At 38.0% G+C, this 23006-nt stretch overlaps 1 protein-coding gene across 1 annotated transcript in view; it reads left to right on the forward strand.

Moving 5' to 3' along the window:
• LOC107082255 (ephrin type-B receptor 5-like) overlaps positions 1-13964 on the forward strand; it is an 81559-nt gene extending 67595 nt beyond the window's left edge. The window contains exons 6-19 of the mRNA XM_015370837.1: positions 1676-1831; positions 2193-2464; positions 4490-4571; positions 7444-7568; positions 7662-7824; positions 8355-8469; positions 8550-8605; positions 9627-9743; positions 9822-10069; positions 10160-10378; positions 10468-10617; positions 11957-12141; positions 12239-12397; positions 13753-13964. Coding sequence (XP_015226323.1) covers positions 1676-1831; positions 2193-2464; positions 4490-4571; positions 7444-7568; positions 7662-7824; positions 8355-8469; positions 8550-8605; positions 9627-9743; positions 9822-10069; positions 10160-10378; positions 10468-10617; positions 11957-12141; positions 12239-12397; positions 13753-13858 — 2153 coding nt within the window. The 3' untranslated portion in view covers positions 13859-13964. The remainder of the gene's footprint in view (positions 1-1675; positions 1832-2192; positions 2465-4489; positions 4572-7443; positions 7569-7661; positions 7825-8354; positions 8470-8549; positions 8606-9626; positions 9744-9821; positions 10070-10159; positions 10379-10467; positions 10618-11956; positions 12142-12238; positions 12398-13752) is intronic.
• Positions 13965-23006: the final 9042 nt, after the last annotated feature.

A 23006-nucleotide genomic window follows, 5' to 3' on the forward strand; every position in this document is an offset into this window, starting at 1 on the left:
ACAGTCAGCATTCATCCACAGTCAGCATTCATCCAGTCAGCATTCAACCAGTCAGCATTCATCCACAGTCAGCATTCAACCACAGTCGGAAGTCAGCATTCATCCGCAGTCAACGTTCATGCACAGTCAGCGTTCATCCACAGTCAGCATTCATTTGCAGTCTGCAGTCAGCAATTATCCGCAGTAACCATTCATGCACAGTCAGCGTTCATCCACAGTCAGCATTCATCCACAGTCAATGTTCATCCACAGTCAGCATTCACCCTCCGCTTTCAGCGTTCATCCTCCACATTCAGCATTCATCATCCACTATCAGCGTTCGTGCACAATCAGCATTCATCCATTTTCAGTTTTCATCCATAGTGAGCAGAAAGGTTCTGGGTTCGGTTGCCGGCCCGGGGTCTTTTTGCATGGAGTTTGCATGTGCTCCCCGTGCATGTGTGGGTTCTCTCCGGGTACTCCGGCTTTCTCACAAAGACTGGAAACATGACCTTAGGTGTGGTTGTGCATGGTTAGATGTCTCTAACCCTAACCCTGTAACGGACTGACGAGCTGTCCAGTGTGTACCCTGCCTCTCGCCCGTAGACTACCGTTAATAGGTACCAGCCCCACAGCGAAACTGACAGAATAAGCAGGAGAAGATGGATGGATAGATGTTTTTTTTAAAGAACTGCATTATAAGAAAATGTAAATAAAGCATTACATTTTCTTTCTAACCTTCCACAGTGAGTGGTGACATCAAAAAGAGAGGTGACTTAATTTCCTCTTCATCAAATAGGATCTTAATATTTTAAAACAAGGACAAAACCACTCTAGTGCTGACATTTTAAAACATATTGCGCATCTATTAGTGATTAGCATAATTAGCAATGATAGCCCGTCTGTCATCATTAAATGATTTTTTTCCCTGGGAAATGTCGGAACTTGACTAAACTCTGAGTGTTTCAACAATAACTCAGCCAGCATTGACAAAGGTATTGTTCTGACAGAGGGATGTTAGAAAGGAATAAACAGAGCTATCAGAAAACTGTAATCTATTCAGCCTGTAATAAGCCTGTAAGCATAAATCAACTTTTAAAAACCTCTTAACATGGAGTATAAAAAGCAGAATTTTTTTAGAATGTACTGTAATCACTAAAGGATGCATGAAGTCACTCTGGATAGTAATGTTGCATTTTACAGATTGCCAGTTATTTTCAACACTTCAGCCTTTTTAATATGTTGTTCTCCTGATTTCTTGTGGCAGCGACACAATGTAAATGTAAAGTCATTTATTTTACCATCTCTAATATATTATGTTCTTAGTTGCTGCTTGTGAGAAGCTGCAATGGGAAATTTAAGTCAAAACAAAAGGCAGTAAGTCTGCAGCTTTGGCACGCTTCCATTGTCTATGCTTATGACAGCAATGTGTAAGAGGGTCGGAATAAATTAAGGACTAGAAATTATTTCAGCTCCTCTTCTAACAAGTGATTTGTCACAAATCCTTATTTTTTTTGTGAGTAAAAAGTTGGCTACCACATATATTCACAGCTTAAGAGAAAAACCCAATTTCTTGTTTTTGCTTTACCCATTTCCACATTTTCTGCAGCATTGTGGCTCACTGGGATCAATAATCATACTTTTTATATGGTGAAAATACTCAACCATCTTTTTTCCCTTTTTTGTCTCTCCGCAGCTTGTCCTGTGGGCTACTTCAAGTCTGTGTCTGGCTCCGTTCCCTGTTCTGTGTGTCCCCCCAACAGCAGAACCAGCCAGGAGGGGTCGAGTGTGTGCGAATGTCGCAGTGGCTTTTATCGAGCATCCAAAGATGCCAACTCTTCCGCCTGCACAAGTGAGCTTTATGTGTTTGTTTGTTTATGCCTAGCTCTGTTGGAGATGTGCAAGGGCTCTTACTAGGCTTAAACTTTAAAAATCATCAACTTACACGGTGTGTGACCTTAACCATATTATTTTATGAATTGCTTCTACAGGAGATAAACTTGAGAGGTAATAAAGTTCTGCTCTCATTTAACTTAAAATACATCCCTGTCAAGCTGTTTTATGACCTTGGTTCCATTACTTTTATACACGACTTAATGGCTTCGACAGGATGAAGCTTTTCTTACATCATAAACTTTTCAGCAGATGCTTCATTTTAACTATCCTCTACTTATATTATACATGTGCTCCACTCTCTCTGTTTTTTTGCTCAGCTCCTCCTTCTGCTCCAGTCTCTCCAACCTGGGAGTATGAAAGCGGCGATGGTGGGGTCTCCTTAAGGTGGCGTCCTCCTTTGGATATGGGAGGTCGCAGTGAAGTGTGGTATGGCGTGGTTTGTCGCATTTGCCCCTCTCCCACCTTCAGCAACCCAGCCGCATGCTCCTGGTGTGGAGAGGGGGTCACCTTCAGCCCGTCACAAACCAACCTGAAACAGACTAGAGTAACCCTCAACAACCTACTGACCAGGGTCACTTATCTCATACAGGTATTGGTCTTGTCACTGATGATAAATATCCCATAAAGTACATGAAACATACAGTTTTAGCTTTTTATTTATTAATGAATATCCAGTATATACTTCTTACAGACTAAAGTGTATTTTTTTAATTTAATATACACTTATGAGCAAAATATTTTTTTCATCAATTGTTCTGTAATTGAAAATCTGAGATAAAACGATGTGAAAGGTTTTGATAGCTTTCATTGCTTTCATTGCTTTCATGGATTCAAATATCAACTTTTTTTTGTCCTTGCACATACTGTCATTTGAAGAAGTACTAAGGGAATAAAAGAAAACAATACATTTGTTTAGTTTTTATGTCTAAGCAAGAAGCCTGACTTTTTTTCTCCACTATGGATATGGAAATGTTGCTCAACTGTGACCATACATAACAGAGTCATAAGCATTGTATATTAATGCTTATGTAAAGCTGCATTTGTTAAAAATAAGGAATAAATAAAAAAGCTTAAAAGCTACTTGTGCCACTGCTAGAACCCACTGTTTTGAAACAAAAGCATTTTGCCCTAGAAAAACAACAACAACAAAAAAAAATGTTGAAGACATGAGCAACATATCTATTTCTTTTTAAGCATGTGAACCTTTTGAGGCTATAGTCCTCCATTATTACTTTGGAAAATAATAATTTCTTAATGGCGAAACATCTAACAGGAAGGAATTCTAATACCATTCAATTCAGTTAAAAATGTTTTATAAATCCCAAATGGATACTAAATAGCGAGGTAACTCATAGTTAATTTTAACAAGTCATTGTAGATCATAATGGTTGTAGGAGTTCATCTTGCACCAGATCTAGATAGACATTCGACTGAAGACATTGTCGTTCTTCAACAATCTTCTAAAGAGAATACTGAGAGTTTTCCATTTAGTTCTACATTTCATGAAGAATTTTTTTGTTTTTGTTTTTGTAAAATCCTCTCCAAAGGGTATAGATATTTCCCAGAATAGAGCTGGCACTCTTTATTAGCCTGTTCAGCTTCTTCAGTCACTTTCCTTGATGCTGCTAACACAACACAGTCCTCATCTTTGTCCTTTCTAAATAATTTAATGTGAAAAAGTAAGTTAGTCCACCAGTTATTTTTATTGATATAACATAACTCCTGTTATTTTACTTAAGGAGATTAGATGCCCCTGGATGCAAACACAATCCACACTTTGGACAGTAATGAAAACACTTTGCTGGCCTCTAGTGGTCAGAGTATGATCTGCATCTGGTTGGTTAAAAAACATTGAAGATTAAATAATAATACAGAAATGTATGTTGTTTTACAGTTATAGTGCTGTGTTGGTGCAATATCACCAAAAAATAAAATAAGCTACCTAACTGTGACTGCAAAAGAATGTTCAGCATCATAAACAGTATTGAAAGTTGTTCATTTGCATCACACCTAAACATAAGATAGACTGTATGAATTATATTTCAGTTTGCTTTCTTTACTGATTAATCACCTGTTGCAAAAACAAAAATGTTTTTATATCTAACTGTAAATAACTCCCAATTTACAAATGTTCTTTTGACATCTGCTAAACTCTTTTTTCCCCTACCAAATCCTTGTTCATTCACCATAAGCCTATACTCCTGTTCATGACGAACATGCTCTAATTACTAAGTTCTTCTTTTTCTTGTTTTGTCTCTTCCAACTGATCAATGAACCATGTTGTAAACTGGGCTTTAAGACCTTTATGTGAGTCTGAAGACCTTTTCAATGTTCACATAAGTAAAGCTCAGAGGGTATGAGCTAAATTAATTAAAAAGCTCCACATTATCAACTACACACATTTATTATTTAGCTCAACACAACTCACTTGGATTCATGGCCTATCTCTTATTAATTATGGGGAGATATTTCCCATTCAGTAGGATGTGTTCCCTTGCATGGTGAATGCTCCATGGCTTGCTTTGTTTCTAACACATGTGGTAAATGTCAGCGTGGACTCTGAATGTCACATCACTGTGTGTGTGTGTGTGTGTGTGTTTTTTCATATTGACAGGTGCAAGCCATGAATGAAGTGTCATCTTTGAGTCCTTTTCCGGCTCGATACACGAGCATCAATTTCACCACCAGCCAGTCAGGTAAGAACAGGACAGAAAGGATGAAAAAGATGAGATGAAAGAAAATGAGAAGCTCTGCATGTGTGGATCCTGTCTGTTTGGATTTCCGCCTCCTCCTCCTTTATCTCTTTTGGTGCTTCAACCCCATCTTTTCTGTTGCCGCTCCCTGGACGAGGGGTCGCTCAAGGTTTCAGTGTCCTGTCAGATCTCATTATTATCAAAGAGGAGGGAGAATGGGAAGATTGAGAGATGGGAAGATAAAGAGACTGAGAAAGAGAGATGAAAGGGAATTAGTTGGGGGACGACAAAAAAAAAACAAGTGTGTGATTGTATAGCTTTTCAAGAGACCACTTAGAATAATTTAGAACTTTAATTTGTCAAAATGATCTGAAAACCTCCTGTACTGCCTTCAGGAGACTATAGATGAAATAACAGTATTTTTTTCTGTAGCTTTGGCAGCCTTGCCGATACAGTGACAGTAACAAGATCCTGTTTGGTGCTCCATAAAACTCCACATATAGACATCTTCCACAGGTTTAGTAACACTGCCCCCATGTGGGTACTTTCTCTTTATAGTACAACTTAAGCGGTTATAGCTTATAGATGTAATTCGGTTATGATTACATTAGATCAGTTCATTGTAAGATGGTTCCAGTTGATTTCTATTATATTAAACCTCACTTCAAAAAAAAAGGCTCCAGTTCATCCATCCATCCATTTTCTCCCGCTTAGTCCTTGTCAGGGTCCCGGTTGGGCCGGTGCTGCAGCTGTCTACGGCCGAGAGGCAGAGTACCTCCAGGGCAGGTCACCAGTCTCTCCTAGGGCAACACAGAGACACACAAAGACTCCATTTCACTCAAATTAAAATCAGCTCATTTCAATTTCAATTTCATGGTATCCTGTCAATGAAAACCCAATATTAAACTCACTAGAAATTGGAACATTGCATCAAAACAGCTGAAATTGTATTTCAGACAAAGAAGTATATCATACTGATAAAAAGTGCATTATATCACTCTATAGCTGTACAGGCCTCCTCTTGAACAATTTGTTGCGTCAGTGGAGTGTAAATTAGATATAACATCTGTTGTTGCTGTTGTGTTAGGTGTTCCTGCCTCCAGGTTCTGTTCTGTTGGCTCTCATCTTAACATCTCCAGTACATCATACCTTCTCCATCAGGTTACGCTCAGCTCACCAAGCTTTCCATTCAAATACAGTCAAATTGGATCATTAAACAAGCATCAGCATCCTGATTTCAGTTGCACTAATATCATTAATGTTAACCCAACATGATGGTGTCTCCAGACACGCTGCCGTGGGTGGGCAGAGGGCTCGCAGGATAAAGACAACTGACTAAAATCAGCAGATGGCATTGCTATTTAGGATATCACTGACTAGAAACCCCATACTGATCATCTTGTAATTTGCATCTGCTGCCTCTCCATTCTTTCTCCAAACTCTGGAACCTTGTATTTTAAATGATATCTGTTAGTTGCACTGATGACATCATTAACGTTAACCCAACATGCTGCCGTGGGCGGACAGAGTGCTCCCAGCTTGCGAGCGAGGGGTTATGCCCAGCTTTTTTTTGCCAGTGGGAATGGAGCCAAATGCAGATTGTTAGCGGGTTGACCCATGTTTAAAAAAACATGCGTTAGCCCTGTATTTTCAGTGGGAAAGAGGCTTTATTTAAACTTAAGCAACCCCTCACACTAAGCATGTATGTAGCAATGGTGCAGAGGAACAGGAAGAAACCAGGCTCAGGTGAGCAGCCATCTGGGTTCAAGGAGACAGAAGCAGACATACAGAAAGAAAAAAGGACACAAAAGTTGCCCCTTCCTGGAAAAACACAGCTAGGAAGATGAGCTCTTAGCCAGCTCCCATGTCATTGGCTGAAAGAGGGCACATACAGTTAGTCACAGTCAGAGAAGCAAGACTACACTGAAAACAGGCCAAGCTCCAGCATCTATAAACAAAGGTGTTGGTGGCAGCAGCACAGCTGATATTTCTATCCAGGATGGTGTCACAGCCAACAGGAACAGACCAGATGGAGCTACAGTGAGGAGAAAAATCAGAGAGAGCATAATGATAAAGATTGAACTACTGCAGAATGGAAGAACAGAGATAGAATGAAGCAGAAAGATGGAAGTGGTCACTATGTCCTCCAGCAGTCTAAGCCTATAGCAGCATAACTGTAGAGGTAGCTCAGGATATCCTGAGCAACTATAGCTATAAGGAAAGTTTTAAATCTAGTCTTTAAAGTAGACAGGGTGTTTGCCTCCCTGACTAAAACTAGTTGCTTCAACAGGAGAAGAGCCTGGTGTAAAAAAATCCGCCATCCATTCTACTTTTAAAAATTCTAGGAACAACTAGTAAACTGTCAGCTTGAGAGTGAAGTCCTCTGTTTGGAACATAAGGAAAGATCAGATCCATGAAATAAGATGAAGCTTGGCCATTTAAGGCTTTATATTTGAGAAGGAAGATTTTAAATTGTATTACGGATATAACAGGAAGCCAGTGAAGGGAAGCTAAGATAGGGAAAATAAGATCTCTCTTTTTAATTTTCCTCAGAACTGTGGTTACAGCATTTTGGATTAACTGAAGGCTTTTAACCACACTTTGCGAACTTTTCCAAAAGTTCATTATAGTGTAAGTGGTCACGGACTTGTTTGGCAACTACTGTCTCAAGAATTTTAGATAAGAAAGTAAGATTAGAAATAGGTCTATGATCAAATCATCTGAGTCAAGAGACATTTTTTTAATTAAAGGTTTAATTACAGCTCACTTAACTGAATTTAACTTTTAAATTCCATTAGCTGGAATCCTTATTCTTTACAAATAAAAGATAAAAGCATTTGCACATAAATGACCAGCCATGTTTTGCCCTCCACAGTTCCCAGTACAGTTCCTATGTTGCACCAGCTGAGCCGAGCTCCAGACTCCATCACACTCTCTTGGCCTCAGCCGGATCGACCCAACGGAGACATCCTGGAGTACCAACTCCGATATTATGACAAGGTATGGTTGGAAACAAACCACATCCTATATCCATCACATTACTTTACTTAATTAATGAAAATGAACTGAACTCTCTTCCCCTGCATACCTCAGGGTTCAGACATGGACAGTGCGATGACGGTATTCAGCGAGACCAACACAGTGACCGTCAGTTCTCTGATTCCTGGATCTATCTATGCCTTCCAGATCAGAGCTCGAAATGAACGTGGCTATGGTCCATACAGCAACACCATCTATTTCACAACGCTGCCACTTGGTACACCACATTTTTCTAACTGTAAAAAGCATGTTTTAATAACTAGTTGTACCAATGAGATTTACTACACCCAGAATGGAAGTTTAATTGCTATTTTTTTTTTTTTTTTTACTAAATTTGTTAATATTTGGTGGAAAAATTGAGAGATTAAAAAAAATTAAGGTCTCATGACTTTATTCAAGATTATTATTTTGGTTTTATGTTTGGTTTTCTCATACTAGGGGTAACAAAATTTTAAGAAATTTATCTTTCCTCCATCATAAAATATAATGGGTTTTTTCTTATTCGTAACATTAATGGTAAATAAATGTAGACTTTGAAAAGAAGATCAAATAATTCCTTTAAATATGCTTTTGCAATTATGAAACATGCCAAATTATGAATTATTTTGATTCATTATCTGTGCAATGTAAATTAACTATGCATTCAAATGCATGGACCTGTGTGTTGCGAATAACAAAACTCTTGAATAAAAGCTGTTTGAGAATGGTAAAACCCTAAAACCCTAACTTTACTGCTAACTCCCACAGAGGAACATTCGCTGCAGATCCAGAATCGACTTCCTCTGCTTGTTGGCTCGGTGATGGGTGGCGCAGCCTTTCTCCTAGTGGTGGCAGCAATTGTTGTTGTCATTGTTTTTCGCAGGTAAGTCTTTAAGGACAAACCGGTATGTGTTCATGTTCTCAGTTATCCTCATATTTTAGAGCTTTTTATTTAACTTGCAGCAAACGGAGAGAGAGCCCATACAGCGACAGACTTCAGAGGTACATCAGTAACCGGGGTAAGGATATGTATGCTTTATTTAACTATTCTTGAATTCAACTTAAATTGGGAATCTTGAAAATGTTAAAATTCAACTTGAATTCAAGAATAGTGCTCAATCCACTTTTACAGATTTCTGAGTACACACCAAGCAGGAGAAGAATGGACATTTGGATTTTTGTAATTAATATTACATCTTTTCCAGAAAGGCAAACTATATGTTTTGTAGATTTGAAACATTAAGAGATGTAGCGAATATAAAAAACATAATAGATTATCTAAATGTTAACCTTCTGTATAAATTACTGGCATAGAGAATACGAGTGACACAAGAAGTAAGCATTTGACCTAAGAAAAAATTTATACCCAAAAGAGCCCTAAGCTAATGGAATCATAAAATGAACAGATCCGATACATGATGTGCTCATAATACTGAGACCTTTGCAATCTGCGCCCTTCAATTTGTTTCCAACTGTAATTTAAATATAAACTTCAGATTTGAACAATTAACAAACAATTTTTTACCAATTTACTAAATATTTTGAAGAACAAAATGCGTTTTTTTTTTTATTGTTTCTGTGATTAATTCATATGTGCATGTTTTTCGGCACATTCTGGATTTAGGTTATATTTTAGTTGTGTTGCCCGAGCAGTACATTTTGACCCCTTATCCAGCCCTCTGTGACCATTGAGTGACCTTCTCCTGGTAGTAAATATCAACTACGGAATCAACCACAAGCCATACAGATAGGTGCAGATAGAGCAAATAGAAACCAAAAACACATACAAACAACCAAAACTTTACTACAGAATGATACAAAGACAAAAAGGACCCGAAATTAAAACAGCATGGTTTATTTCAAAGTGAGCCCATGGCATTTTACTAAATTAATCTGATTTGTTCTTATCAATGTAAAGAGTAGATCCAAAGAATAAGGATCATCCCCACATTGTGATGACAATACATCTGTGATGAAATTCGTGTCAATGAATTTCTGACATTTTGATTTCTTCTCTAAGGTTATGATTTGTAATTGTAGGTGGGGTTAAATATTATGTGGATCCTTCTACATATGAAGACCCCAGTGAGGCAGTTAAAGAATTTGCCCGTGAAATAGATCCTTCTCATATTAAGATTGAGGAGGTGATTGGTGCAGGTAGGTTTGATATCCTCCTAAATACATGCTCTCCAGTTCTGTGTCAGCTGTAAAAGGTTTTACTTTGTCTCTACTCAGCCCAGTTTGGAGAAGTGTCTCGTGGACGTTACCGTCCTGTGGGCCGCAGGGAAGTGCTGGTGGCTGTGAAGACTATTCGATGGGGGGCATCTGACAGAGAAAGGGGAATGTTTCTCAGTGAAGCAGGGGTCCTTGGGCAATTTGATCATCCAAATGTGCTGAAGTTGGAGGGTGTTGTCACGCGAACTCCTCCAGAAAGAATCATCACTGAGTTCATGGAGAATGGGCCCCTGGATGCTTTCCTTAGGGTGACAATATATCCCACTCTAGAGTGTTTTGTGTTTACACCGTCAAACTCGATATTAGAACTCAAACTTTCCATTCTGCTTCCTCTGCAGGAGAACGAAGGTCAGTTCAGTGTCCTTCAACTTGTTGGGATGCTCAGGGGAGTTGGCGCAGGAATGCGATATCTGTCTGAGAGAAACTTTGTTCACAGAGACCTGGCTGCCAGAAATGTGTTGGTCAATTCCAACCTAGTTTGCAAAGTATCCGACTTTGGCCTCTCCAGACTCATGAGGGGTGTGGACCACAATGTACCCACATACACTGCCTCTCTGGTGCGCACTTGGACCTTGGTTCTCATTTCATTCGGTTTCTTCAACCACTGATTGCTATTCTGACTATTTACATCTTTGTCTGCTATCAGGGCAGTAAGATTCCAGTGAGGTGGACTGCACCAGAAGCTTTCCAGCATCGAAAGTTCAGCACAGCCAGTGATGTCTGGAGCTTTGGCATATTAATGTGGGAAGTGATGTCCTATGGAGAGCGCCCATACTGGGATATGAGCAATCAAGAGGTGAGGATGGAACTTTAACCCAAGGAACTTACCAAAAAAAGTCATAACTCCCCTCTTAAAATTAAAAAATTCAATATATCCCTAGATTCACAACAGGCATTTCCCTTTCATCATTTAGCAAAAAAGTTCTAACAGCACCATTCATTTTATGTTTTCCTGTGCGCAAATTGAAGTTACATTTAATTAATTAAAGTTGAATGATCTTATCAACAGACTAACAATTAATTAAGAACCTGAAATTTTCTCAAAATCTTAGAAACAAATATTTGGGTTTTTTTTATTTTGTTTTTTGTAACTTTTAATGATCTGTCCAAGTCAAATGTCAGAAATTGTTTTAATTTTTGTGGCACAGAGACAGAAGTAAACAAAACTCATGCTCACCCTGCCAAAAAAATCAGATTTTTTTTGGCAGGTGTGGTCAGGTCTTTACTTCAATTACCAGAATTAAAACGTGGCGCCCTCTAGTGGATGGTGGTATCAAAAACACTGAAATAAATATTTTAGTGTTATCAATTCTTTGGATGAAACTAATTTTATTTAATAAACCATTAAACAAAAATGAATCATAACTTGATTATTTGTTTACATCCTAGTTTACAGCATGTTGTTTCACTTTAGTTACTTGAAGGAGTCCAGGACTCACTGAGTTGCGCAAGAAGACTTTGTTACATGTCCAAAATAGAGCTAGAACCATTAAGCATACAATTGTTAAATACTGGAACCCTACTTTGGGGAATACATTGCTGGAAATAGATATGATAAACTGTGATTCAATATGATTCTAAGACTATAACTACAGTATAATGTTGAACAATGCAGGAAGCCTAATAGAAATAGAAAGTGGTTACCAAAAAAGGTTTAGCATAAGGCCCCTGTCACAGAGATTAAGACCACACTGCAGTTTCTAAGACACCAATAATGGTTCATACATGGATAAACTGTGTCAAATCAGAAAATGTCTCCTACAGAGCCTCATTTTAGCTGCATTTTCAATTTACCATAGTCTAAAACATGCTTCTGTACAGTAGCTGCTCTCTGTTCTCTATTTCTCTTTAAGAAATATAAAAAGAATAATTATTAAAATACATTCCCAAATATTTGTAAATAAATATTTTGGAATATTTGGTAAATAAATATAAATATTATAAATTTGTAATAAATTAATATATAAATAAATACAGATTAACTTCTCTCCCCTTCCCCCCTTTTGTTATCATATATAAAGAACTCTCCATAATGTTTCCTTTGTTTCTGCTACAAGTATACAAGGACTTTTTCTGGGAATTGTCTTAATGTTTCTGCATAAACAGCCGATGTCTCTCTGTGCCTGTGTCTGCAGGTGATGAAGGCAGTAGCGGATCAGTATCGGCTTCCTCCTCCTCACAACTGTCCCCCTGCTCTCCACTCCCTGATGCTTCAGTGCTGGCAGGCTGAACGGGGGGACCGGCCAGGCTTCGACCAGCTCCTCTCCTCTTTGGATAGGCTGATCAGACACCCTGCCTCCCTCAAGGCTGAGCCAACTCGGTGAGACAGCAGCTTCCAAACAGATGGCAGCTCTCTGCTGATAGGCAATGTGCATCAGTGATAAAACATCTCATTTACTTGTTTTTGACATTTCCAGGAGCTGCTCGCAACCATTGCTCAGCCCAACCCCCACAGACTTAACGGCAGTGGCAACTGTCGGGGATTGGCTGAAAGCGCTGAGGATGGAGAGATATCAGGAGGAGTTTGATCGAGCAAACATAGACACATTAGACAGAGTCAGCATGCTCACTATGGAGTACGTAAAGAAATTATTTATACCGTTTTAGTTTTAAAAGTATTTATCAATCGTTTTTTTTTGGTAAGGAATTTCAACAAATTCTTTTCAATTCATAAAATAAATAAAAGTAAAGAATCAGAAGGACAACTGATTTTTTCATGGATTTTCTCCAATTCAAAGGAGATCAAATATTATATAATAAATGCAGGCATATTCAGCCATGGAATATATATATCTCTATCCGATTTAATTTTGAAATAATTTTTGTTTAACTTAAAAACATTGCATTCGAAATAATACAGCATCCCTAAATATTTTGATCAAATAATATAATTTTTTAAGGATAATTTCTTTGTAATATGCTAAAAAAAATGGCACCTCAGAGAAAAATTAAACACTAACAATCAACAGAAAAAGCTTTATTCTTTTTAGAGTAAACAAGCGCTTCTTATTACTGCTGACCAGCTTTTTGGATGTTTCCACTGGGTTTCTTTCCATTCAGCTTTGCTAATAAGCTCCAAGTCTGTAACACTTTAAAACCTGGACTATGAAATAATTTTAAATTAGAGTTGTCATTGAACTTTCATTAAAAACAAAATGTATAAGTTAATTTAGATAATTTATTTGCATAAAATTGATACACTAGGCATTTATGTATAATCTTTGAAAAATGTTCTGTTAACATGTGTCTGATACATCATCATACACACTCTGCTTTATTTTTAAAAGATATAAATATTAAAAATATAACCGCGGATGTCTGGGGGACAGTGATTCACCTATATATTATGAATGCTGGCGTGCCATAAATAATAAATTATGAACAGTTTAGTTTGTGCCTTCAAGTCGTTTGCCCAAAGGAAGATGTTACTTGTAAATAACCTAACCGAATATCTTCAGAACAGCTCCAAATGACACAAAACTCATATGGTTTATTAGAACATGATGTAGTAACGTTATTTGATACTCTTCACTTTAAAGGGTTATGGTTAGACCAACTTCCCATTCTACTACTTTTAAAATGACATGGGCCTTGGAACCTAACAGGACTTCCCAAACTATGAAACATGGTTGGGGTTGCAGGATGATAACTGTTAGTGGTGCATAAAAAGTACAATTAAATGATAGAAGTCTTCCCAATTATCAAGGAAAGGCAGACAGTTCTTACTGGGACAGCAGTATGTATTCCAACAGAATAATAGCATAACCAACAAAGTGGTTTAAAGGCCATCCGGAATTGCCTTTCCAAACTTTGCACTTATAGAATCTGTATTAAAAAAATAGAAATAAAAAATTCTCCCCTGATCCTTCTGCACTGTTTGTTGCATGCTATTAACTGCACTGCCTTCTGTCTCTCTCCTGCTTTCTGTCAGAGATGTCCAGAACCTTGGTGTGAACCTGTTGGGACATCAGAGGAAGATCGTCAGCGCAGCCCAGCAGCTCAGGTCCCACCTGATGCAAGGCCAGGTGGAGGTCTGAGGATCCGACCGCAGCACAATCTGTTCCAATTTTCACCTCCTTCTGCTTGTTGCATTTGGTTCTGCAACGGTTTTTTATTTAATGTGGGCACTTTTTAAACCAAATCGAAAAAGAGAATATGCTAAATGCAACACTCTGAACTGTATATTCTTGTAAACTCAATACAGCACGGTAACAGAACGTCCTCCCACTAAATAGCGGAAGAAAGATGCACAACGGGAGCTGGAATCCAGGCCAAACTGAAGCTTGGAAAAGTTCTAAGAAGGACTTGGAAGAATACTTTTCCCTTTGCTTTTCACTCATCCTCACTTCAATGTTCATAGCCCTTTTTCTCTCCACCTCGTCTGTGACGATTCCATTTCATTCCACCTCATCAAAATTAAGCAAAAGGACAAAAAGTTTTTCTTCAAAACAGAACACTCAAGGAAATTTTCCTCACAAAGAATTGCGTGAAGACAATCAAAGGTTTTAATTCTCTTTTTAAGTTATTTGTAAATCTGTATCACTTCCTCTCTATATAAACAACCAAACTACCTAGCAGCTTACGGTGGCTAAATGAGATCCCACTGTTTGCTTCTTTTTTTTTTAGATGTAAAGTTTATTTAATATTTAAGCAAAAAAGCTATAAAACAACAGTCCAAATCCAATCAAAATGATTTTGTACGAACAATCTAAGCCATGTTGTGTCCCTTAAAAAGGCATATCCAGGGTCTAAGAGCAGCTCCTTTTATTAGAGGTCACTAGAGCTCCCTCTCTGTAAAATTTCACTGGAGCTTTGACAGAAACAGAAGCCACCAGCACCGCACGTGTACATTTCACACTTCACCACTGTTTGGTTTGATTGCCTGAGTGAAGACATCGAGTCACTGAAGCTTGGTGAATGTGAGAAATGAGAAAGACGGACAAAATCTGATCTGATTTACACCTGGAGGAGATAAATGCTTTGTGGCAGTTTGACAGGAGCAAGTGTGTGCCTGCGTGTGTGTGCGTGTGCTGCTTGTACGAGAGGCTGTGTTTTTGTGTCCACTGCTGTAACATGATGGTGTGTGAGTGTGGGCGTGATAGAGTCAAGTGTGTCAGGCTACACACACTTCTTTGTAACTGTTTATTTGTATAAGGCTTCACCATTATTCTGTAATTGTGAAAATTTGTAAAATAAATATGATTTTATTTAAAAAAAACACAGGCTTGTGTTTATCTTTTCTTTTCAATCATCTCTAGTTTTTGATTTTACATGTTAAAATGTCCCACTTTTAACAGCTTTTAGTATTTTTAATGAATATCTAAAAATATTTAGAATATGTTTATGACAAGGCACAGAAGATGTGTTTGAATCTTTAGTGATTGTTATTTAAATGTGTTTCGTTAATGAAGATATGACATTTACAAAGAAAAAAACGGGGGACGACCAATCCCTCGACTATTTTAATTTTATTTATTTTTTTACTGATACTAATATAAAATAGCGCCATGTAAACTGACTTAACCTCTGCAAGTTGCATAAGTATTCTTACAACTGCAAAGTCTTCACTGTAGTTTATCAAGATTTTATGTCTTTCGCCAACATGAAATATTTCCTGGTTGTGATGCAGTAAGAAAATCGTGGCTTTCATTCTCCTTCTGATAAATAACAAAGATATGAAATTTGGCGGCTGTCTGTATCCTACCTCTTTACTTGAAACCTATTAAAAGAAATTAGTGCAAGGATTTAACCATAAGACCCAAGTTAGTCAGATGCGAAAACTTGGAAAACATTCGATGGGGAATACATCACCACCTTGAAAACACTATCTGCAGGGTGACACAAAGTAGTGGTGGTATCATGCTGTGGGAATTGTTTTTGCAAAGACAGAGGAAAACTGGTTAGAGTTGATGGAAGGATGGGCTAATCTCAGAAGAAAACCTGGTGGGGTCAAAAAATGGCAGCTTTAGATAAAAAGGTATTGTATATGAATTTCCTCAAAGTCCAGAGCTGGAGTCAATAAAAAAATACTTTAATTTAATTGTAGATGCCCAATGCTGATCCAGAAAAAATCCAAATGAGTTGCAGCTGTAATTTTAGAAATAGCTGGTTCCACAAACTGTTTTCATCTGGTTGTTGGGGTGTTTAAATAAAGATGCCTCAACCCTCTGAGTTTTTGCTTAGTGTGTAAAACCATATAAATTTCTCCCATGTAATTCATACATATACATTGCTTTATGTTTGTGTATTGCTTTAAATTCCCAATGAATACACTGTAGTTTTCCTGCTGTGGCTTCATATATTGTGAGCATCCACGTAGAACTCAGAAGATCATGTGAGGGTCATTTTTAGTAAAAAAATTTCAGGACTTTAAAAATAAGTATTGACCACAATGTGACACTGAGAATGATTAGATCACCTGTCAGTGGACTCAATCGGCTTTTTTTAAGGCTTGTAATTAAAAATAAATTTAAAAAGAAGTGACAAATTTATTTCAATATTTTTTTTCTTTCTTTTTTTTTTTTTTAACACCACAAGCAAATTCCATATTTCTCCAAATTTTTTAGACTACATAGGAACATTTTGCTCAGGGTGAGAGGAGTGTGATAATGCATTTGACTATATAAAAGAGGGTCACCCCTTCACAGGTAAGCCTTTTACACAGCACACACAAAAACAGACATTCATAATTATCTTTTTCTTGCAAACACTACTGAAGTGATAGTACAAAAACCATAAAAAAAAATACATGCCTATGGATCTTGAGCGTTTTGAAATTCAAAACATGAACCAGTTTTGCAGGAGAATGATAGTTGCAAATATAGGCATAATGTAAAAATTACAGGCAAAAAAATAAGTATTTACATAAGAATCAAAGCTGTAACAGACAACCTTAGCTCAATCTGTCCATCGTTAGAGGGCGCCACTACTGACTGCACCACCATGCAGCAGGTAGATTCTCTTTAGTTAACAGAAACAGGTATTGGTCATAGTGTTATGGCTGAAGAATGCACATTCACTGGAAAAAATTAATGTATTTTAATACATTCTTATGCCGGCCTATCCTAGAATTCCTGTCTGTCTCTTTGAAATGCTTCATAAAAACCCTAGGTTTAAATAATGTGCAAATTTTCTATGACTCTTTATTTAGCATGCCCTAAACATGACCTGCTATGTGAGAAATAAGTCTCTTAACAGCACGGTCACCTTGATGTGATATCACCTTCAATGTGTTATGGAGGGAACTTTTTGTTCACTAGATCAGCAGTTTTTAGCGGAATCACAGCTCAGGATCTGTTGGGATCAGCACCAGTCCAAAAACTGATAGTGGTATCCTGCATAACCCTCAGCTGCTGATAGCAGAACAGATCTGCAATGATACCAAGATCGCACACACATCAGAATACTCCACCAGCATGTCCTATTTTCATGGCACATCCGGCTGCAGGGCAAAGGTGACTCGACTATGAACCAAGCCATGAAAATTACTTTTGGATCCAGTAATAATATAATGACCAGGTATGGTGATTCATTAGTAGATCATTTTGGGTTTCATCCTGATTTATTTACAAATGTTTGCTAGATTATCCTTTTACATTCATTGCAAATGTAATGTGTTTTGTAAATCAAAATTTCCAAAAGCTTATAAAACATTTATTCGCTTATAATTTCTTCTCTTATGTTGATTTATAAAACAGTGATAACACAAACCAATAACATACTTTTTTTTTTTTTTTACCATTTTTTCAAATTTTATACTGTAATTACACTCATATAAATATACTTTGAGCCAATAATTGACAGGTATGTTGGTTTGCTGTTCATCAGCAAGGTACTTTCAGTTTCTTTCTTTTTTTTTTCTTTTTGAATTTATTTTTTTTTTAGAATTATTTTTTTTAACACAATTCCAATATTTAATTATATCAAATGATAATTTAGTACATTCATATTTACTATATTTTTTTTTCAGTTTTGAGTTATTTGAATTACTAATGTGAAATTATCATTTTCTTTAAGGGAGGGTATGCAAACTTTCAAGCTCAACTCTATATGAAAACTTTTTCAAAAGTAAGCCTGATTTTTACTTAAGAACGTTTAGAAGTGAGGATTTTGCTTTCCATAAATGAGTGTCAAGTTGAATATTTAACAAAATACAAAAATATTTTTAGTTTCTTTCCATGAATAAATCTAGAAACAGGTATTTACTTCCTCTGTAGTTTAGTGGTTTGATCCCCAGCTCAATAATTTCCACAGATCTATCTGTATTGATTCATAAAGCTGTGTTGGTTTAAATGTAATTAGATTACCTAATGCCTGGATGAATAAGAATACAATTCAGGTGAGGAGCTCAGTTATCCGGGAAGAGCTCGGAGTAAGGTTGTTGCTCCTCCACGTCGAAAGGAGGATCTGTGCCAGAAGTCTCCTGGTCGCCTCCCTTGGGAGGTGTTCCAGGCATGTGCTATGGTGAGGGGGCCTCGTGGAAGGCCCAGGACACGCTGGAGGGACTGTGTCTCTGAGCTGGCCTGGTGTCGCCTCAGGGTCCCCCCAGAGTAGCAGGCGGAGGTGTGTGTGGATTGGGACATCTCGAAATGACCAAACCCTGGATAAAGCGGAAGAAAATAGATGGATGGATGGAATCGGAATAAATGAATAATAATAATGACTGAGAAATATGTTTAACTCCTTTCTTCAAAAACTATAATTTAAAAACAAATTAAACAATCAACCTTGTATTGATCTAAGAAGATTTTTATTTCCTTATGAATTTGGATTACAAAAAACAAAAAACAAACCTTATACATAAAAAAACAGGACAGAGTTTAAATGTTTAACAACTTTTGTCATGAAACGAGAACAGATGGACCCAGTATTCAGGAGAGACAGTCAGTAGGAAAGTTCAAAAGATTTATTAAAATAAAAACCAAAACAAAAGCGGAGCTGTGGCTCGCGGACACTGCAGGCGGGGGGGGGGGGCACCGCCCAATCTCAGACACTCTGGGGAAGAAACACAGGTAAGTGACCACGATCAACTGATAGAAGATTAACTGTGTTGGTCACTTACCTGGTTTAACAGTCCAGACCACGAGTGTCCCCAGTGCTGCAGTCCCAGGGGTCATGCTGGAAGCTGATCCTGGTGAGGGATCCAGAACAGACAGGAACAGACACAAACAGGCAGGATCCAGATCAGGCAGGAACAGAGACATGTGACATGATCCAGACCTCCAGGCATCCACAGGCTTCCAGGAGGGTTCAGAGTCTGACTGGGACCAGAAGCATGACCAGGTGGTCACGCACAGGAGCAGACAGGATCAGGTGCAGATGAGCAGGCACAGTGGAAGAGGGTAGCCGAGACAGGACGTAGGAACCGGAACTTGAAGCTGGACTTTAAACTGGTCTCCACCCTGGAGCCAGGCTTACTTTGATAAAAACTGAACCTCCCCCCATAATGAGCCAAAAACCCAGAGGACTCCGTGGGGGAGGAACAGTGGACGATCAGGAGACGAGACAAACACTAAAACCCTCTTTCCACTGGCAGCTAGGATCCAGGACATGAACCAAATAAAACTGGACAGACTAACAAAAAGACAAGCAATGATCTGGCACTGAATGCCCAGGGGGAACTGAATATAAACCAGAGGAAACAGGTGAGGGGAATAAATTATAATTGAGGCAGGGAAGGAAGAGGGCAGGTGAGAGGAATTACTAATTAGGGAAGAGCAAACAGGCCAGATCATGACAACTTTAGTACTAGCTTGTGCAAACTATATATGGTTTTCTTCCCAACCCAACAAACTTGGTCGCAAGTTTGCATCTGAACAGTGTTTTGGTAAAAAAAAAAAAACAGCCTTGCAGTATTTTTAATGTGTTTTTATTACACAGAATTTACCCTTTATTAGTTTTAATACATGTTTGCAAGCCTCTGATGCTCTTTTTCTCTTGCAGATAAAGTTGCAGTTGGATTTTTGGCGGCAAAATCGGGAAGTTAGGTTAAGGGCTGCTTTACTACTTGTTGAGGCTGCAGGAGAACCTTATAATAACCTGGGAAAAAACGAAAACATACTCAGAAAGGTAATTTATTTCTTTGTTTTCACAAATAGATTGTTTTCAGGGATTTTGTGTAAGAATTACTGTCATCTTCTAGCAAGATGCTGGTATGGAGTGGTGGAACAGTGGGTAGCGCTGTTGCCTTGCACCAAGAAGGTTCTGGGTTCGTTTCTTGGCCCGGGGTCTTTCTGTATGGAGTTTGCATGTTTTCCCTGTGTATATGTAGGTTCTCTCCGAGTACTCTGGCTCCCTTCCACAGTCCGAAAACATGACTGTTAGGTTAATTGGCTTCTCTACATTGTCCTTGTATGTGCGTAGCTGTGTGTCTTTGTGTGTCTCTCTCTAGCCCTGTGACAGACTGGACACCTGTCCAGAGTGTATCCTGCTTCTCGCCCATAGAATACCACAGATAAGGCTCTGCAATCCTGAAAAGGCATAAGTGGATGGATGGATGGAAAAAGTTTGCTTTGCACTAATTAATGCTCAATAACTTTTCAAGGAGAAAAATCTCCTTCTTTAGCTCCTTCCACCAGATTTTACCCATTTTACTTTGTCTCTGTTGTCATTTAAGTTTTTTTTCTCTTTCTTGAAGATGGTGAAGCCATTCCTTGCTGCTTTCTGTGGATGCTCCAGCAATGTGCTGCAGAAGTGCAAACTTTCAACGTTAGGTTAGTGTCCCCAAATGATTGTCACAGTCTTCTCTGTCGCACTGAACTCTACCAGCGAGGGGAAACGTGTTGTCCTTCCATGTGGTAGTACTGTTTTATCACTCACCAGCATCTCTGCTTTAAAGATGGCAGCCTTCACAGATGGGTGACCAGCATTTATGTATAAACTAATATAAAAGGATTTGCCTTTGAATATGTGTCTGATTATTATGAGAGGTAATAATACACCAAAAAACACATAGAAATGCAGAAACTGATTTCCAGCAGTGACAAAGAGAAATTGTTACACAACATCCCTTTAAAACCCTTACCCGACTCAGCACTGTTATATTTATCTTTCAGAGTACCTCAGAAAGGGTGTTAAGATCAAATCATGTTGTTCTTACTCCGACAGGCAAACTGCATAATCTAAGACTTGTTTTTCCTCTGTCGTTATACACCTTTGTTTAATTTCCCCATTTTAGGTAAGAATACCCGTGTGGGTATATTTGTATATTAATGTCCAGGAACAGCATTTTTATTACGTTTCATACCAAATGTTTTTTGCATTTCTTTTTGGGTTTTTTTTTTTTTGCTTGAATTCACAATATTTTTACAAACCATATTAAATAAGTATACAGAGTGTGTTAGAGTGAGACTCGGAGGATGTGGAATTTTCCACCAGATCAAACCAGGAGTAGGAATCATATATTAGATTACAATTTAGGTATTTCAGTCTAAAACTAAACATTAGAAATAACTACCGTTTAAATCTAAACCGGCTTGTTTTATATTAATGAACTATATTTCCCCGCTGTGGCTCTTACATAATAATCATTTAATAGTCCAGGGTTTTAGCAGAATTAGTGCCAGCTGTCCCAAACCTACCAGCTGTGTGTGTAATGACTGTTTTCGGCAGCGGCCCGACTCAAATTAACATGCCGCTGTTACATTGGTCTTGAAACACTTGCACGAAAACCACAAAGTCATGTTTTTTATGGTGTTATTGTTTCCCTATAAAGACATTAACGGCATGGAAACCACCAGTCTTTATGACAGCGCTTAAAAATCGGTGCTCCCCGTCTGGTAAACAGCTATTATCTCCACAATATGAAATGATGGCCACATGTGCAGTCATCACCGGGGCCTCCTATAGTGTCTCCCTAAACCCTGTTTATCCTGCGGGTAGCCTCTTCTCCTTAGTCATAAGCTATAAACGATACAGAAAAATACTCTTACGATACAACCTGCGTGACCAGAATGTTGTAAAACGCTACCAGATCAGTAGTTTAAGTGTGATTAAGATGCAACGAAATAAAAGCTGTTAAATAAAATGTTAATTTCTTGCTGCAAATGAAACCTTTTGCTTTGTTTTCATACTCTGTGAGGAAAGTGACACGGCCTCATTGGAGATGACGCCGCCTTCCTCCAAATGATCATTATGGTCTTTGAACAGCAGCAATTACCGTTTTTGTGATCATTCCTGTTGACACATGAATGGTGCCCAACATCTTATATCACTGTGAATGAAGCTGGCTGCAGAGTTTTTGCTAGAACAAGAGGCAGTATGCAATAAAAAAAATCACATTGTCTCTCCCCTCTCATCCATTCGTGTCTCCAAATTTGAGGGCAATTTTTTTTTTAAATCATGCCCTGTGGAGCAACAGGCTCTGATGTGAGGTTAAGATTACAATCCAGCGTTCAAGCAATTTTCAAACAGGTTTTCCTTACAGTTCACCCTCAGCAATGACTATTATGAGAGGACTGTCAGAAGCTGCAGAATTTTCAAAGTGGCCATGCAGGTTTTCATCATGAAGAATGCAGAGCGGGCCTGGTGAGGACGCTTAGATATAAAGAGGCTTAAAATGATCTCTACATCCCTATTAAAATTGCAGATCTATATTATGTAAGAAAATTAGAACATTGTGAATCATTAATCTAAATTTTCTATATGTATATAGGTTTATCCCTTACAACTCAATTTAAAAAAAAATCTGCTAGAAAGAAGCTGCAAAGTTGCAAAGGTGTGGACAAGCATACAATAATACTCCATTGAAACACTGTTTTGAGTTCAGTCATCTTCTATAGATGTTTATTAGTATTCCTTGGCAACATAAGTTGTTCCACATGGTTGTTCCCGGCCCTGTGCAGGTGACCCCACCAACTGTTTGGTGATGTTAGTCATATTTTTGTGTTTATTTTGGAGATTATGAGAGAAAATTCCTTGAGCTTAATTTTTTTTCATCTCAGTTTCTCCAGTTGCTGGTTGATCACCTCATTGTCTCATCAAATATAAAGTAAAGGTTAAACTTTTGCATCTTTATCCTGATTAATACCTTCTCTAGCGGAATCCTTAGGATCCCTTTTACACCTCTATAAACTGTGTTTTTAGCTTAACCTCTTACACCCTCAGGGGGTATAAATAGATTTCTGCCTGACAAAAACACACAAAAGTAAATAACTTATAGCCTCACAGCTATTAGATTTAAGAAGA

The sequence above is a fragment of the Cyprinodon variegatus genome, unplaced genomic scaffold (genome assembly GCF_000732505.1).
Source record: "Cyprinodon variegatus isolate N-32 unplaced genomic scaffold, C_variegatus-1.0 Scaffold48, whole genome shotgun sequence".
Lineage (NCBI taxonomy): Eukaryota > Metazoa > Chordata > Actinopteri > Cyprinodontiformes > Cyprinodontidae > Cyprinodon > Cyprinodon variegatus.